The following is a 17,761-nucleotide window of genomic DNA, read 5'->3' on the forward strand; positions in this document are numbered from 1 at the left end:
GTTTTTTTCCCGCCGGTTCCAAATCTGTCCATGTTTTTTCTCAAGCACATCAGGTTTTCATAATATGAATATTTTAATCTTTCTTTATCAATCTGTACATTAATTAGTCGATGTCTTTCTAATTCCCATTTGTCTATTTTCAAAAAACAGCCTCATTTCAAATTGACAGTGCATAAAACGCAAAACAGAATGAAGAGTCAGTTACTGATTTCGTCCATGTCAGGAAGAAAAAAACGCTGAATTTCCTTCCCAAAGTAAAAGTCAAGGGATACAAATGTTTTATTTAGATCCAACCGACAGAAACGGCATAGTATTTACTGACGAATTTGGACAGTTTTCAGGTACTAGCCCAGCAACAGGTGCAACTTTTCCTCAACGCTATGAATGAAAATCCGTACAGGCAAAGCATTAAGAGGTCAAAGTTAAAAGCCAAAAATGGAAAGAACGCAAAAACCTGACGTTCCCCCCAAAAAAGGGACGATATTTATACTTGGAGGGACACTGCTAAAATTCTCTGATTCCATGTCACTGTCAACCTGCTGCGTGATCGTTTGTCCTGGGGGTAACAGCGCACACGGTGCCAAAACGATCCAACGTGTTGAATATCCCCGATTTGTGGTCGGACGTCCTCGCGAGCCGCCGAGCTCAGTCTGAGCACACGGCCGGAGTACTGTATTTGATAAGGTGATATTTGGAGCCGTGACAAGACTCTGCCCCGACCTGCGATTGTCGGGAGGGGGCATTTGGGGCTAAAATCGGGCGATTATCCTGTCGTGTGAATTGGGCTTTAGTCACACTAAAAATAATGATTTTATATATACAAATACCTCTGAATCACATTTGAATTTGAGTTGGCCCACCTGTCTGTTTTTCAAAATTTTCTGCTGCAAATGTTTCCAAATGACAACCATGATGTTTAAAAATGTTTTTCCAATTAACATTGGTGGCGCAATTCTCAAAACTCTGAGTGGTTTGTCTTTTACAGGAGGAGCTGAGCAAGCTTTTGCAAAGTCAGAGCTACCGAATCAAGCCGAGGGCTAGCGCTTTGATACGCACTGCTGAAATCACACAAATCAAATCACCTTCAAACATTGTTTGGAAGAATTTGCAATCACCTTCACAATTTCTCACATGAATGACCAACAATGATTTTTCACAACAATTTATTTACAGAAATCTGCAACAGGCGTTCCTGTTGTCAAGCCATCCCTTCTCCAGTGTTCCAAGTAGCTCACAATCTCCCATCACTGCTGAGCTATTTTTAGAACGGGTGGGCGGGCGGGCGAGTAATGACTTCCCACAACTTCCTCCAACTCCTGCATGACACCTGTGCGCACTAGTGGAACAACAACTACATGTTATTGGAGGGGCTTGACGGTGCACTAGTTGACGACAGCAGGCTACTAGTGATGGAGCAGCGCAAAATGTTAACTAGTAGCATTATGTTACGAGTAGCATGCAGTTGTCAACTAGTGCAGGCTTCACTCATAACATCTGGTCATTCTACAAGTGCGCACTCATGTTATACACTCGTGGAAGGCAGTACTGCATAAAACGCTAGTATGACCTTGGTTCAACTAGTGTGCTGAATAGTCCATGTACTGGTTAACACTTGTCACTAGCAAGGGCATTTCAGGGCACTAGTAGAACAAACTGTTCCCTGGTTGACAAGGGCACGCTACTAGTACAGCGCTAGATGTTGACTCGTAGAATTATGTCACGAGCCAAGCATTCAATGTGAACTAGTAGACCTGCATCACGTCAATAGTAGTACTATTCGCACTCGTTTGTCGACAGGTGCACAGTCTTGCCTCGCCGGGAACTCGGGAGCGGGTCCACGAGCGCGCCGAGTTGTCACACAGCAGCGGGGGGAAGAAGAAGGTGAGCGCTTGCTTGTCACGCGAGCGCCGGCGCCAGCCGCACGCGGTTGATCCTGAGCACGGTCTGCGGCTGCACGATGATTCTCTTGCGCTGGAAGCGGTGGCGCCTCCAGAAGCGCATGTGCACTTTGGGCCACGACTGCGTCTTCTCCAGCACGGTGGCCTCCACGCGCACCAGCTCCTTGGCCAGCAGCGGCCGGCCCACCAGCGTGAAGTCGCGCGCCCCCACCAGCAGCACCTTCTCCAGATGCAGGCGCTCGCCGCACGCCGCCTCCACGTGGCTCTCCAGCAGGATCAGGTCCTCGTCCGTCACCTGCGGGACGGACCGTCGCCCGGCGTCACTTAGGCAGAGCGCGCGCGCGCGACAATGACGCGCCGGTGCCACTCGTTCGGGCCCGTTTTTAATCTCTGCGCCCAACGAAACTCCCCAACTCACTTGGACGTGGTTCCTCGGCAGCAAGGCACTGCTTTTAGTCGGAATGAAACCCCTCAACTCGCCCCAACGGATCCTTGGCTCAAAGAGTGTTAAAGCGCTACTTTCGTCTAAAGGAGACTTCTCAACTCACTCACTTCAACATAGTTCCTTGGCACCGAGATGTTGGAAAAACACTACTTTGGCCGAAAAGGAACTCTTCAACTCACCTCAACGTAATTACTTGGCACGGAGAGGGCGGCAAAGCGCTCCTTTTGTAGAAATACAACTCCTCAAAATAAGCCACAGGCACCAGGTTGCCACAAGATGGCGTCAAAGCAATACTTGTGTATGAACGAAACGTCTCAACACAATATGGATCCTTGGCACCCAGCCAAGCACTACTTTTGTCTTCATGAAACCCCTCAACTGACCTCAACACAACAGTAGCTGCTTGACACAAATATAGTGGCAAAGCACTGCTTTTGCCACCTGAACTCGCTGACTTCAACAAGGCAAAGCACTGCTTTTGACGAAATGAAACTTCCGAACTCACCTCAACTTAGTTATTTGGCTCTAAGATGGCGGCAAAGCACCATTTCGGTTTGAACGAAACTCCTGAGCTCAACTCAACATGATTCCCGGGCCAATATTGCCTGTCACTTTGGCTGATTTGTCTTTAACTTCAGTAAACTTCCACTGAATTCACATTTTTGATCCAACTATTGTCTATTTTTGAATCTTTCGTATTTGTGTCCACATCACCTTCCACTGGCGGCCGGCGAGGTGCACGACGGCGAAGAGGCGGCCGAAGTCGTCTTGCTCGATCAGCCGGTTGACGGCGCTCGTCAGGGCGGCGTGCTGCCGCCGCTGCTCCTCCTCCGGCACCGGCCTCGTCTCTGGCCACGGAGGTCTGGACACCGATGTCAGAGGCACCAAGTGGCCGCTAACGGAGCTCTGTGAGCGGGTGGCTGCGGGAAGTAGGACGGAGGGTCCCGATGTCAACAGGCGCCATGTCCTCCGCAGGGTCGCCATCAGCGCCATCTTTACCGGAAAGTGTGTCGACCGGAGATGTTTTCCGAAAGAGGTTTGACGGGAGAAGGCGATTTTCTCCGTGGTCTTTATGTGTCGCCGAAGTAAGTTAGTTCTTCATACAAATACATTCTCATTCATACTATATCACCTAGATAATATGGACCTGCCTGTTTTTGATGCGCTCCAACGGCGTTTGGTTGTGTTTTGCCAAGCGGTCTGTGTCGTAAAAGCGCCGGAAATCAGTCACACATGTCGCTCAACTTGGGTCAGGCGTATTTTTCACAAAAATGTCGTGTACTTGGCCACATAACGTGTCAGAAATATCCAAATGCCATATAATTGTCATATAATATTAACTAGTCTCATAAAACAAAAAAGGGTGTCGTTAGTGGAATTGGAAAGCCTTTTTTGAAGAATTTGGGGCAGAATAGAATTGGTTGAAACTGCGGCATGCGTCGTCCACACTCGTCCCGACGAGTCTTTTAATGTGTAATGTGTATGAGATGAAGCTTCACTTCTCATTTAAAATATAGGACATTCCTATGCTGTTTTAGATTACAGTATATTACTTCTCTCTCTCACATAATGAGCCACAAAATTAATAATACACTTGGTTTGAAATAAAAACAACAAGAACATGAAACTGCTCTGAATATATCAGCTGGTACTACTGTAATTTCCTACTCAGATATATAAATCGTCGATGATTTTATACAAATGTCACGTTTCACCAACATGAATCTTACACAAAATGAAATACATATTCCTGTTGGTAAACATTTAATTGCGTGCAACCAAAGTCTATACTTTTTAACGTAAATCCAACAGCCTGTTTTTTCAGCGCTTCCATTCATGCACTCATCCGGGAAGATTCCCGCAAGTCAGTCACCAACTCGCAGCAGTGACAGACGCTCCAGTTTCCGCGGTCTTTGAACGCACCGCCGGCCTAGCTACCTCCCCTCCATTTTGTGTCGCTGACTTGCTGCCTGCGTTTCCGGGCTTGTCGAGAAAGAAGTCTGCTGCTTGAGAAAGAAAGCGCATTAGCCCAACCAGCAAAACGGAATGGCCCCGCGAAGGCGTCAGCGGTGCGCTTAAAAGTTTTCCGTTTCAAAGACAAACTGTCGAAAAGTCTCCCCGCAACGTCTGGAATCCATCGCCGCCTCCGAAAAGGAGGGAAACGACGAGTCGTCACCCAAATTTGTCGCTGCTGGCCGCTGACAACTGGAAGTAAACAGCTACATGCTAAGCAGTTAGCTTCACTTTAGCGCGTTAGCTTCGGGGCTAACCTGCTAGCTGCACCCATAGACTACTACGGACGATTAGCCCCTCGGGCTAACCGCCTCTGGCCGTTTAGCGCGAAGCTTTTTGGAGTGTCGTTACCCGGCTAACCTGGTGGCCGGTGCTGGTGTTTTTGCCTCCTTGCCAGCGGCCTGTCGTTAAACATTTGATCCTCCGCCAAGGACCGAAGGAAGGATTTGATACAACGACACTTCCCCTCCCATCCATGTTGTTTTTGGCGACGTCGCCTTACCGCTTCTTCGTCGAGTTTGGGTGAGTAAACCTGGAGCTAACTTTACCTTTAAAATTACAGCAGACTTGAAACTGGCCGCCGGGACTGGCTTGTCCTAACTCGGTGAAGTTTTACCTGCTAAAACCTGTTGGATCTACATAATTAAAGTATAATATTCTTATGGGAAACATTAGCCCCCAACTGTGATTTGGCGTTAATAATAAAACAGTTGCAAGCTTGTCTGCTGGGCGACACTTTAGCGCGACTTAGGCCTTCCTAGTTGCCCGGAAAACAGCACAGAAACTCGGCCACCTGCACCCGTGGACCGTCGGCCCCAAGACCTTCTTTGGTCGTGTTTTTGATCTCCAGTGAGGCCATGAAGGACGCATTTGTGCTCAAAGGGCGGCTTGATGGTTGATCGTGTTAAAAGAACAACTTCCGTGTGTCTTTGACCCCTGCCACCTCTCGGCTGGCCCGCAGGGGGCGACTACCAGGTTCCTTGGCTCGTGGCAACATCGTTTAATTAAACGGACGAAGAACTACAGTCATACCTTGATGTACGGTTTTATTTGTTTGGTGACCCAGGTCATAAGTTGATGTACTCGCGTGTCCATTTATTTCCCTCCATTTTAATTAAGTTAAACGTTCTCAATATGTCAGCACATTTTCCCAACCATGACAAATATTTCGGGTTCTGTCTTAAATCCAGGTCACTACCAATATATTGTGCAGGTGTTGCAATTAATTGATTTATCAACAACAAAGTGATTACCAAATGAATTGACAGTTAGTCTTTAACTCTGATTGTTGTTTAACCAGTATTTGTCCAAAACCTCCGAATTTCAGCCACTCAACATTAAATTTTAATTTGCCTCTGATTTCAGTGGTACCCCACGAAAGCATATCAATTATCTTTCTTTGTTATTTCTTTGTTTTCACAAAATCAAGACATTTGCAAGCATCTGCTTTTACTTTGGTAAACCCTAATCAACATTTTTGCCCATTTTCTTTGGGCATGTTATGGACCAAACCAGTAACCTAATCATAATCGATTTATCTTTGTGCATTTTCTCCATTGTCAATGTGAAATATCCTATTTTTAAATAAAGGAATAGAACAAAAAGGTATTTGAAAAAAATGATCAATTCTTGATTAATTGAAAAAAGGTTGCCAGAATAATTGATTATTGTAACAGCTGTGCTGTGTAGTGTAAAATAAGTGCAATTACTGTGTACCGGGGCCCAACCGATTGATCGGCCGATATTAGCACGATGTCCTCAATCGGCCAAAAATATTGGCGCTCTTTTTTATTTATTTTATTTTTTTTTAACACATCACACCAAATGACAAAAAAGATAATGGCATTTAAACATCCTCCCGACCCTAAAATCTGCTTACTTTTCTCTCTGTTGCGAAGTTGAATGAACACAAAATGACAAAATATTGTAAAACAATCAAATGTTCTGTCTGTAATTCTTATCTTAATTGTTGTAGGCGTTAAGGCACCAAAGAGAAGTTGTGTTTTTTGTGCTGATTAATTGGTTTGGTTATTGAAATTTTGCCCTGCCAAATTTCGGAATTGGCATTGGTCTTAAAAAATCCATCGAGGTCAAGCTCAAGTACATACTGTAGTAATTGTGTGTTGGGTGTGTGCCTGTAAGGGGCGTGGCCTGGTGATTGACATGTGGAGCTGAAGTCGGGTTGGCTGGTTTAGTCTGCGTGTGAGCGTCTGGGCACGAGCAGTGGCCTACAGCAGGTAGCAATTGTTTTCATTTTGTATGTGTGTTTGACTGTTTGTCCCATTCAAGAAATGTCTGAAAGTGCATTCATATTAGCTAATAGCAACAACTAGCTTCAGGACGTTTTTTTTTGTTGTTTTTTTAAGCAAAGAAGCAGTGTGCGCTCGTCCCAGCCGAAATCTATGCAGCTCTGCTGACTTCCACATTTCCTTGTTCTCATATAAATCAGCCACAGAGAGGTTAATCCTTTTGATATGTAGAAGTGGGCATTAGTAGAGATGTCCACATACATTTTGGTGCCAATTGATCACCATTTTTGGACGTTCTAAGCAATGAAAGTACAATGATTTCCAATGGAGAGTTTGGAATCTGTTCCTCCCGTGACTCCAACCGAGCAAGGATAGAACGGCCTCATTAACGAGAGGCGTTAGTCATGGTGTTCCTTATTTCCTAATTTCTCCTAAATGTATTGGTAAAATAGAAAATGACAACTCTTTTCATTTTCCCGGTCAAAAAATACATAAAATGAACGTGTTAGTGAAAACATGCATCCCTTTCAGGAACTGCAAGTGATGCAGGTGACTGTCAGACTCTTGTGCACTATGTTTTGTTTCAGTTTACTGCAGGTGTTTTACAGACAAACTTTTTTGTCTTTTGGTTGCTTTGACTGCGCCCAATCTTGTCCGTTCATGTTCATGCCAAGTTGTCACATGCTGGCATTATTGCCTCTTAAGCCAAAGCAGAAAGTTGGTTTCCAGAAGGCAGCCAGTCCAGTGTTAAATTGTACTTTTTGTAATGGACCAGTTGTTACATTTTTTCAATGGGCAAATGTTTAAAATGGACATATACCCCGTTTCAAATTGATTCACTGTTAGAATGTACTTATTGAATTTTCCAAATAGCCATTTCAAAATAAAATCTTGTGGAAATTACCTCTTTTAAATGGAACATATTTTAAGTCTTTTCATTTATTTATTATTATTATTATTTATTTTTTTGTTTTATTTTACAACTCTTTCATAAAAAGTCCTTTTTTTTAAACGGACCAAGCCTTAAACTGGATATTTTCTAAGTGGACAAATATTTCAGATGATTTTCAATGTACATGTTTGAAAGGTTTTAATTAAAAAATATTTTTACCATGTTTTTTGCAATGAACACAAGAACATGAAGTGTCCCTTTTCAAACAGACCAATTTTCAAAAAGTCGTTTTAAGATGGAAAATCAAATATAATGTTCTTTTGTAATAACGATGATTAAAAATATATATAAATATATTCTTATTTTTTAAATCCCTCTAAATGTCCGTAGAAAAGCCTCTGTTATTTCATCACCGGGTCCATCCAGTCAGATCAAGTTGACAAATGACCACGGTTGATTTCAGGTGTGCAATTATTTTAGCCCCGAAACGACGACGTGTCCCGCGGGTCGTAGCGAGCGCCTCCCACTCTTCACTCTTCCTCTGCTGACTTGTCTACAAAGTTTCTGCTTGAGCGAGCGCGTCGCAGCGCGATCGCCAGCTCGCTGGGCCGGATTCCACAGCGGGTAGCAAGTAGAAGAAAAAACCTGTTTGGGGAGATGCGGAGACTTGGGTTGACTCAGTTAGTCAGCCGTCGGCGCGTGTGTGTGCGCGCATGGACGTGTCACATGTTGCAGCTCTGGATCGGCCAGCAGGAAAAACTCATTTGTGGTCCTCACACCGAGCTCTTGAAATAATTGCCAGTAGTAGCATTATGACCAAAACCGAAATTGGATTAGCGTAGCAGGATCAAGTATTCATCAGAAAGTAGATTTAATCTGATTGTAAGCCACTGTAACAATTACTGTGCGTAGCTTCAGGTAAATTATCCCCCAAAAAGTACTGCTATGGTTCAATAAAAGCCCCCCCCCCCCCCCCAAAAAAAGCATCGCAAATCGGGCTGAATTTCTTTTTTAGCAAACACAAGTAATAAATGCTCTATATACCAATAAACCAGATCATATGTACTACTCCAAAATGTTTTGGTCTTTTAGGTTAGTCTTACGCTGGAGCGTAAAGGTAAGTGAATGTGAAAGACGGTTTCCACTGCTTAGTCTATATATATATATATATATATATATATATATATGTGTGTGACGTTCTACTTAACTGCCGTGTGGGCTTTAATTTGATGAATTGTTCTGCGCTAGTGTGTAACACTATGCATTTATTTCTTCATTTTATTAGGAGTGGGAGCATAGCACGTCAACAGAGGCACTGAGGTGCAGTGTCCTTAAAGAAGACCAAAAAGTCAAAGAAAGTGCCAACAGAGGGACAGGATGCCCATTCCTCCCCCTCCTCCGCCCCCTCCGGGACCCCCGCCTCCCCCCACCTTCCATGAGGTGAGTGAGCTCTCGGCCGGCCGTCGCTCCGGCCCCGTCCGAGTCTTTTAACCCGTGACGATCCGCCTTCCCGGTCGGCAGGCCAACACCACCCCTCCCAAGCTGAACTCGTCCGAGGCCAAAGGCAGGGGCGCCCTGCTGTCCGACATCCACAAGGGAGCCAGGCTGAAGAAAGTGGGCGTGGTCAACGACCGCAGCGCCCCCATCATCGAGAGTGAGCAGCGATGCGTCTTTCTTTGCGTTATTTTGCCTCGTTTGTCCTCTTTGTAAAAGCGATATCTTTCACAGCTGACTCAAATCATTGCGTCGTCAAAGCACTCCGCCCAATTGGGACAAATGTTTTCACAAATGCTCACTTTGACCATCATTTCCCATTTCCCATGGTAAACAAGTGTCCCGTTGAAATGAATGGTCAATGTTTACAAATGAATCTTTCTCAACTCCTTCAACCGAATCAAAGCAATACCATTTTAATCGCTTAGGCTTTTTGAGGACATTTTTCACTGAGCAAAATTCCACATTTAACGAGCCAACATTGTCCAAAGTATGAAGCGCCGTTGTGTATAATCCTTCCACTGTACTTGAATTGACTCAAACTATTCCAGTGTCAAACTGTCCAGCTCATTTAGGACCACTCTGAAATTAGTGCCGGGCAATATGGAAAAAGAAATCTTCCGCCACGACTCGCACTCTCAGTTTTTATTGTATTTTTTTTAACCAACTGTTACGCGGATCGTGGCGCTTGATCCGCACCGATCACGGATCAGAGCTGATCCGTTGCGTGACTAATCGTCATTGTGCCTGAAGACAAATGGAGCATCTGCTGCTGGTCTCCTTGCCAAGTGCTCCAGCCTGGTCCCTTTAGCGGTTCCAACGGCTGCGTCCGTCTGAGCCGCATCGATCTTGTCTTTTCACAGAATCTGGAGGAGGTCATGGAGGAGGAGGAGGAGGAGGTCCAATGGGAATGGGGGGGCTCTTCCAAGGAGGCGTGCCAAAGTTGCGACCAGCTGGAGGTCAAAATCAACCTTTTGACGTCATACTGTAGAAGTATTTGTGTTAATTGCATTCAGGAAGTGGAGTATTGTTGTATGCGTTTGTATATATCACCCAGATGAGATAGTTATTCTAGTTGACGTAATTGTGTTTGCTGACTTTGATATTTGCGACCCCCGCCTCCCTCAGATGGCTCATCAGGCGGCTCGGTGGGCAGGTCCGCCCTGAGGCCGCCGGGTTCCCGGCCGTCGGCGCCGCGCCCTCCGTCGGGCCGCTCGGCGTCGCCATCTCCGCCGGAGCACCAGCGCTCCCACCGGCCCTCCCTGCCCGACATCACCCGCCCCCCCAACGCCAGTGGCTCCTCCTCCTCGGGCGGCGGCATGAAGCACAGCACTTCGGCCCCACCCCCTCCACCGCCTTTCAACCGGGGCGTCCGCGGCAACGCCCCGCCCGCGCCCAACCTGAAGATGTCGGCGCCCTCATCCTCGGCTCAGAAACCCCTGCCGCCCACGCCCAACCGAGGTGCCGCTCCTTCCAATGCCCTCAAAAACGCCCTGTCTTCCAGCCGGCCCCCCACCGGCGGGTCCTCGGCGCCGCCCCCTCCGCCACCCTACAGGATGCACACGTCGCTCTCCAACGGGCCGGCCCAGACAGACGGGGGCGGCGCCCCGGAGCTGCCGCAGAGGCACAACTCGCTGACCAAGAAGCACACGGCGCAGGGGCGCAACCACGCCCCGCCCCCGCCGCCATCCTCCTCGCCGTCCCTGCAGGTCAGCCGACCGCCGCCGCCTGCCAGGGACCCGCCGGGCCGCAGAGCAGGTAAGGCATGCAAAATAAGTTGGGCGAATGTGCTGTGTTGCAACCTTGACCTCATAAGGTACACTCACACACACACCTGTGTGAGAGGCAGAGGAATTGTAGTAGCGGTACTAAAAGTAATTCAAGTAGTAGTGTAATTATAATAAGAATAATAAGATAAATAATAGAAGGAGGCCAAACATATATTTTTCACGAATATGTTCCCAGCAGAGGTCACTAGTGGAAACAAGGCATTCTGATAAATATTGCGTTTGTGGAATAAGAGCTAATCCGCCGGTTTTTAGCCATCTCTGGGGGCGGTCACTGAAAACGACATCACACACCTTCCGGGCTCAGATAACGACCAATCACGGCTCAGCTTCAGAAAACAGGTAAGCCGCCGCGATTGGTCGTTGCAACTGCGATGCAGCGGCGCCTGTCGAGCCTGTCAAGCCGTGAGCGAAGCGCTCGCTGCCCCGCCGCTCCGCGTTTAAAAGCGTGACGCGCTGTCATATGGAACTTTTGTGCTTACACGGCCGACAGCCACGGCAAGCCTGACGTGACATGGCACGGCATGGCATGGCAAAGTGCGTCAGTGCGACTTTTTTTTGTGGCTCGAGGTGGGGACACGTCCAATCTCGTCAAATACCTCGCCGACCGGCATCCAGAGTTAAGCCGCCAGTTTAAGCAGCCACAGGTTGTCATGCGTTTCTAACACTTCCCTCAAAAATAAGTAGAGTGTGAATTATTTTGTTCTCAATTTGTATAATTTGACGGGACATTCGACGAGCTGGGAGCGGACTAGGGAAGAGTAGACGCACACACGCACACAGACAAGCAACATTAATTGAGTCCTTATCAATTAAATGAACATATTTGCTTGACCGTAACGGTGCAAATGTGTTGTCAATATCAACAACGGATGACGTGAAATGTCGTCAAATAGGTCAAGAATGTGGCATGCCATGTCAAAGTTTATAGTGAATAAATATATATGTACATACATTGACATGTGTATGTTATGCGTCTAAAAACATATAAATGCAGGCATTGATGTCATTATTTGCAAAAAATGACGCTCTTAACATCAGAATTTGCTAATTCTGTGTCCAAAAAGCACAGAGGCTACTACACAGTTGCATAGCTGGCCGTGAAAATGATCAGAACTTGCATGACAGTAGATGTCACACTAATGGCTCTAGAAACCTCTGGGCACATTTCCTACTTGTGATATTCGGAAAAAAAAAAAAAATCATCATAAATAAATAAATGGGAGCTAGTTTTCTTAAAGTTTCATTTGGATGGAGTCTATAAATATAACAAATCAAATTTAGAAGGAAACCGTGTAATATAGTTATCTTACTCCCCCACGTGTGTGCAAATGTTCATTGTTTCACACTGTTTCAAATGTTCTTTTCTTATCAAGCATGTCTTCATCTTTTGAATGAACCCTTGAAGGCCTAAAGCGTCTTTGGAATGACCCTCGCAAACCTGACGTTTTCCCAGAAATTCAACACCTACAAAAGAATTGAGATCTCAGCCCCTGCTGCAAAGAAAATCAGCATTCCAAAAGGATTTGAGAGCTTAGAAATGTCGCTTTCACGCAGGCCCGACTTGATTCATCTTGACAGTTTCAAATGAAGATGTAAAAGTAAAGCGTTAGTGCAAGAGAAGCACTATTGATCAGTTTTAAAAAATGGAGTGGTAATGGCCGGCCTCTATTCCGTTACATTGACGTCGATGTTGTCATTATCTACAAACATATATCTTAACTATATATCACGTCTGACGGGTTCCACGGGTTCAAAGTCCACAAGCGTGTCGTCTTTTTCACCGCCGTCACTTATTTCAGAGCTCCCGCGATCGACGGCGTCCGCCGTTATGACTCGAAAGAATTCGGGAACTTCCTCCGCGGGCCTACGACACCGTCGCGTGTGTATATTCTGATGCAATTCATTGGTTAAGAGACCGAGAATCAAATAATAAAAAGAAAATGACGTCTACGCTCTTCCGGCTCTAAGGGTAGAAAGACGCAACCGCGCTCCCGGCTCTAGTGGTAGAAACGCGGTGTTGCGCTCCTGGCTTTAATGGGCAAATAACACTTTTTTTTTAAATTGGAAGTTCTTTTGTCCGTTTTAATTTTGTCGAGGTACAAATATCGAGGTATTTTATGCAGGTATAAGTATCAAAGTGAAAATGTTGGTATCGTGACAACACTAGTGGTAATAGTAGAAGTAGTCGTGCGATATGGAGGAGGAGTTGTAGCAGAAGTAGTACTGGTAGTAGTAGTTTAAACAGTGACCCTGAATACAAGAGGACAGCGCTGGGAATAAGGTAGTAGTGGCACTGGAAGTGCTAGTGGTAGAAGTAGTAGTGGTGGTAGCTGAGGTAAGAGCAGTTGTGCTAGCGTGGTGCTAGTTGAATACAAGGCAGTCGAAAAAGTCCAGGTCGTAGCGGAAGAAGCTATGCTATCTGTTAGCGCTGAATGCGGCCAACGACTGTTTTCTCTTTTCAACGGCAGCCGACGGCAAACGTTTGTTTGCACTGGAACCTTTTCAAGCTTTTGTCAGCACATGTGGAGAAGACCGAGTTTGCTTCTGAAAGGGGCTGCCGGAATGTTGTGTGCAAGTTTGAACCGGTCGCCGTCTTGTTTTTGTTGTGCGGCGTTGTTCTGGGTTTTGTTTTTCCTTTTGTCTTTTCAGGACAAACTTTAACTGTCAAACACCCCCGACCGACTTGGTTTATTTGTTCGATAGATGGGTGGCAAACGCTGGTGCTGCGACAGGTCGCCGCCATGCGTCCTGGTTCGGCCGCATTCCTCGCCGCCGCCGCCGCCGCCATTTCCCTCCAAACTTTGCATTCGTTAACGGCACACACAAACGTTGCACGCTAGAGCGTCTCAGGTTTCCATCCCGTCGTTGTCCACCGCGTCATGGCCTCTGAATGTCAGTCTATCAAATGACTCAGTCGCCGTTGTTAAAAAGGCTTTATCAAATCAAAAAACAAAAAATCTCCATTGTTGGATGCTAATGTCTTGTGTTTGTAGGGCACCTTTCAAGGGACCCCCTGACTTGCTTTCTGTATTATGTTCAAATTAAATAGGCTTTTTAGTGCTTTTCTGATTACATCTATTTTCACAAATTATATTTTCTCTTTACGAAATACCGATTTCAACCATATATTGAATTAAATTGTCTCTATTTGCAATCATATTTAATTGCATATTATCACTCATGTCTGCCTGCCTCTAAATAGATTCTATTTTGTAGTAATGACTACAAATCTGTCATCTGAAAACCTTTTTTCAATAATATGTATCCTTGATTATTGTATGGAGTTAGTGTGTTGCCCCCACCTCACGGTGCGCCCTCCCCCCCAAGCCCCTCAGGCGCCGCTTTCCAGCGCCCGCAACGGCAACCGCGACGCCCCTCCGCCGCCGCCGCCGTACCGCGGCCACAGCTCCACCCCATCGGAGCCGGCGGGCCGGGGGCCCAAGCCTCCGCCGCCGCCCTCCTCCTCGTCCTCCCGCACGCCCGCCGGACCCCCGCCGCCGCCGCCTCCGCCCGTTCGCAACGGACACTCCTCGATCTTTACCCCCTCCAAGTCCATCTTGGGTGAGTCCTGCAGCTGGCGTAGCTTAGCCGTGTGCCGCAAAAGGTGACAAGGTTCCTTTCCCTTCCCGCTGCAGATGATTTTGAATCCAAGTTCAACTTCCACCCCATGGAGGACCTTCCGCCTCCAGAGGAGTATCGCCATTTCAACAAAGTCTACCCCAGCAAGAGTGGCAAGGGTAAGCGCAGCGGTCCCGCTGTTTACACGCGCACCGCAGACGCCAGTCTTTTGTCCATATTCATGGATTCTATGTTGATCGTGACCATGAGTGTGATGTGGGGTTTTTTCCCATATAGATTTATTGGGGGTTTTTTTTAGTATACAAACAGACAAAACAACAGTAACAGAGAAGAAAATAATCATAAAATGAAATTAAAATTGGCCCAAAAGGATATTGGAATAACAACACATGTCGGAAAACAAATGGTCTTTTAACAATAGCTGAAATTTCAAGTCCAACAAAAGTTAAATAAGGTTGCCAGATGTTCAGAAACATCACCTCCTTATGATTCAATCTACGGGGCAGATAGTCCAGGCATATATGGCTGAAGATAATCTTATGCCATTGTGTCTTTGAAGACACGCGCTCCGAAATGCAATTGGCGGGCAAACATCTACGAGCACAAAAAGTAAGAATCTGGTACAATTTCTGATGATATTTGTTAGCAATAGCAGAGGCGGTGAGTCCAAGTAAGAAAAACGCAGGATTGCAAGTCAAATCAACGCCAAACATTTTTTTCCAGTTCTTTTCCAATGGTAGACCAAAATTGTTGTCTTTTGGGGCAAGACCAAAAACGTTGTGTGAGGCTGCCCATTTCCACTTTACGCTTGAAGCACATCGGGGAGGTGCGAGGCTGAATTTTCTGGCGCAGATGAGGAGAGATATGGAGAATCATGAGCTGCGCCGCTTTCACTCTGTTACAAACACACAATGTTTCCACATTGTACCAAACACTCCGCCACTCACTTTTTGCAATTTTGCAATTGAGTTCTCTCTCCCATTGTTCTTTCAAGTGCAAAGTGTTGATGACAGAAAATCCCTTAAGAATAATTCAACAGAGGCCACATATTTGGATGTAAAAACAGCTGTAACTTGACCTTCCTTCCATTAGTGTGATGTGTTTTGTTTTGTTCTTGGTCCCGTCCTCCCCAAGGCATTTTGCGAGGAGCCCCCCCTGCTCCTCCAGTGGGAAGGTGAACGAACGCACCACAAAGCTCAGCACTTGAACTCATCAGCCAAGCGTCTGGTCTGTTCTGGTGTGGAGGGGGGGGGGGGGGGGGGGGCGTCTGAGGAGTTCTGCACGCACGCACACACACACTACGCACCAGCCATGTGGACTTGTCAAGAAGAGAAGACACCTCATGAGACTTTTTGTCGTTTGCGTTTCTTTAACGTTTGAGGACCCAAAAAAAGAAAAGAAAAAAAAAAAAAAACTCCACAAGCGTCCACAACTGCACATTCCCTCTTTGGATAGACTTTTTTTTTGGTTTCTTTCTTTTGTCGGGTGCCAGCATTGATCTTGTGGGACTACACGCGCACACATGATCATGCATGAATGTGGGCTCTGGTTTTTTGTTTGTTTGTTTTCTTCTTCCTCCTCCTTGATTGTGTTGAAGTCGCTCCAGGGTGCACTTGGAACGCGCGCGTCCGTGTGCCAAAGGCGGATGGAGCGTAAAATGAAGCCAGTCCAAAAAGTTGATTGACGGACGCCTCGCGGGGGGTGTCAAGGCTTGCTTTTGGGGAGAGGATGTTAATTCCTGTTTTGAGCCCATGTCTTCTGCTCTTCTTAACATTGGTGGGGGGGAAAGGGGCGGGGGTGGATCTTGTAATCCTGTTTTCATGTTGCACATCGGCCAGCAGAGACGCGTGACGCCCGTTTTTGCACTTGCGGGACCATGACATTGGTCGTAACTGCGTAAATAGCGTGAGAGCCGGCGCCTTGCTTTTTCAAAAGTGCGTTCACTGGGCCGCCCTCCGCCAGTTGACCGTAAAGGGATAGTTTGGCGCATGGTGTCAGGAGGGGAAGATCAGCTGCTTTTACTATGCAAGAATTTGTACAAGTCGTAGTTTCTAGCAGCCAAAAGCAACAAAACAAAAAAAATTAAAAAGCAACACTAAAGTGCCAGAGAGAGAGTAGAAGACGGAGCGTCTTTTTTTTTTTTTTTGCGTCACTTTTAATGATCATTAAGCATAAAAGGAAAATAAAATAACACTAAAAAAAAAAAAAAAAAAAAGATTCAACTGTGAATCCACAAGATCAAAAAACACTTTTGAGATGCAGCGCCACCTGCTGCTCGTCAGTTGCCTTACACATTTTGTTCCATAACGGTACCTGTGCTAAGTTTATTTAAAAAAACAAAAAACAAAAAAAAACTATCAGAGTCTATTTGCAAATGTATATTTACACCATAGAATATTATGATAATCCTAGTTACCATTGATCTATTTTTGTGCTGTACAAAAGAGCGTATTATAGGAAAGTTGGAATGAGGAGGGGCGGGCTCAGATGACATCATCATCTTCGACATCATCATCTTCAGGGTCACGCTGGTGTCACATTTGCCGCCTCACGGTTTTTCCTGTTCATCAGCCATCTTTTTATCACTTGAAAACGTTTTCAATAAATATATTCCTATTGGGGAAAAGGGGACTGAGAGAGTGAAAGTCTTTTTTTTTTTTTTTTTTTTTTTTTTTTACTTCTTGGAATCCTCGTCATCAAAAAAATAATAATTTTTTTAAACATAAGCCCCTGATACCAATTTCACCAGTCAACATGAAGTTTGATGAACATGTGTATCATGTGTATGTGTAAACGGCGCACCAAAAAGTCTCTGGGACTGATGCAAAACAATTGAACAGGTGGTCGGCTGTATTGATTGGAAGCGGTTACTTTTGAGGGTCAATCCAAGTTTTACAGAATAACACAAAAGCGCAAGGACATCAAAACAGGACACATGAAAGAAGTCTCAAAGACGTCTTAAAGGAAAACCGGAAGTCAGCCATTTTGGGCCAGTCCAAGGCCTTATTTGGACTTTGTTTGCAAATGTCAAATCCGCTTGTGGCCTGCGCCCACCCACCCTTGATTTGATAAAAATTGGTGGGGACATATTTGCTCTAGGAAGGTGGAGCCTCGGTACTTGGAGCTTGGCACATGCAGATCGTGATGGTGAGATGAAGCCCCGTGGAGCATCGATACTTTCAGTCAACCCTGCCGGCATGTACCGACACTTTGTTTGGAATCATTTTTGCGCCATCAAGTGGTCAATAAAATGTACTATAATCCTGCTATACTGTGGCAAGTATAGCAGATGAAATCTTGAAACGCTTTAAAGTATTTGAAAGAATGTCCCAAGGTGCTGAAATGAATCTTAATGGTACAGTTCAACGGACGTCATGTGCAGATTTTGACTATTTGCCGAC

At 45.8% G+C, this 17,761-nt stretch overlaps 2 protein-coding genes across 6 annotated transcripts; one reads left to right on the plus strand and one right to left on the minus strand.

Annotated features, from left to right (window-relative positions):
• Positions 1-1,146: 1,146 nt before the first annotated feature.
• On the minus strand, positions 1,147-3,807 carry mrpl21 (mitochondrial ribosomal protein L21). 2 transcript variants are annotated; one of them, XR_015087044.1, is made up of 3 exons: positions 3,058-3,807; positions 1,812-2,193; positions 1,147-1,336 (listed from the first exon to the last, which is right to left on the minus strand). XR_015087044.1 is itself a non-coding variant. In XM_086032489.1 (2 exons), exons 1-2 carry the CDS (start codon positions 3,334-3,336, stop codon positions 1,897-1,899), a joined length of 576 nt encoding a protein of 191 aa, XP_085888615.1. In that variant the 5' UTR covers positions 3,337-3,806; the 3' UTR covers positions 1,147-1,896. The 2 variants fall into 2 exon arrangements, 1 of the variants encoding a protein (XP_085888615.1); XM_086032489.1 differs by having other exon boundaries at positions 1,147-2,193; positions 3,058-3,806.
• On the plus strand, positions 3,125-16,991 carry wipf2a (WAS/WASL interacting protein family, member 2a). 4 transcript variants are annotated; one of them, XM_086032488.1, is made up of 10 exons: positions 3,125-3,428; positions 4,754-4,878; positions 6,499-6,593; positions 8,783-8,937; positions 9,019-9,151; positions 9,855-9,950; positions 10,120-10,749; positions 14,109-14,342; positions 14,417-14,518; positions 15,495-16,991. In XM_086032488.1, exons 4-10 carry the CDS (start codon positions 8,875-8,877, stop codon positions 15,536-15,538), a joined length of 1,302 nt encoding a protein of 433 aa, XP_085888614.1. In that variant the 5' UTR covers positions 3,125-3,428; positions 4,754-4,878; positions 6,499-6,593; positions 8,783-8,874; the 3' UTR covers positions 15,539-16,991. The 4 variants fall into 4 exon arrangements, with proteins under 4 accessions (XP_085888614.1, XP_085888612.1, XP_085888613.1 ...); XM_086032486.1 differs by lacking the exon at positions 6,499-6,593; XM_086032487.1 differs by lacking the exon at positions 3,125-3,428 and having other exon boundaries at positions 4,184-4,878.
• The last annotated feature ends 770 nt before the right edge of the window (positions 16,992-17,761 follow it).

Source organism: Filicampus tigris, chromosome 6 (assembly GCF_054856515.1).
Source record: "Filicampus tigris isolate MCC_2025a chromosome 6, RoL_Ftig_1.0, whole genome shotgun sequence".
In the NCBI taxonomy this organism is placed as follows: Eukaryota; Metazoa; Chordata; class Actinopteri; order Syngnathiformes; family Syngnathidae; genus Filicampus; species Filicampus tigris.

Coding starts and splice junctions, on each gene's coding strand:
- mrpl21 (XM_086032489.1), bottom strand. CDS start 3,336: ATGGCGCTGATGGCGACCCTGCGGAGGACATGGCGCCTGTTGACATCG. Junction 2,194..3,057: donor TCGCCGGCCGCCAGTGGAAG/GTGATGTGGACA, acceptor TCCGTCCCGCAG/GTGACGGACGAGGACCTGAT.
- wipf2a (XM_086032488.1), top strand. CDS start 8,875: ATGCCCATTCCTCCCCCTCCTCCGCCCCCTCCGGGACCCCCGCCTCCC. Junction 8,938..9,018: donor CTCCCCCCACCTTCCATGAG/GTGAGTGAGCTC, acceptor CCCGGTCGGCAG/GCCAACACCACCCCTCCCAA. Junction 9,951..10,119: donor AAAGTTGCGACCAGCTGGAG/GTCAAAATCAAC, acceptor CGCCTCCCTCAG/ATGGCTCATCAGGCGGCTCG.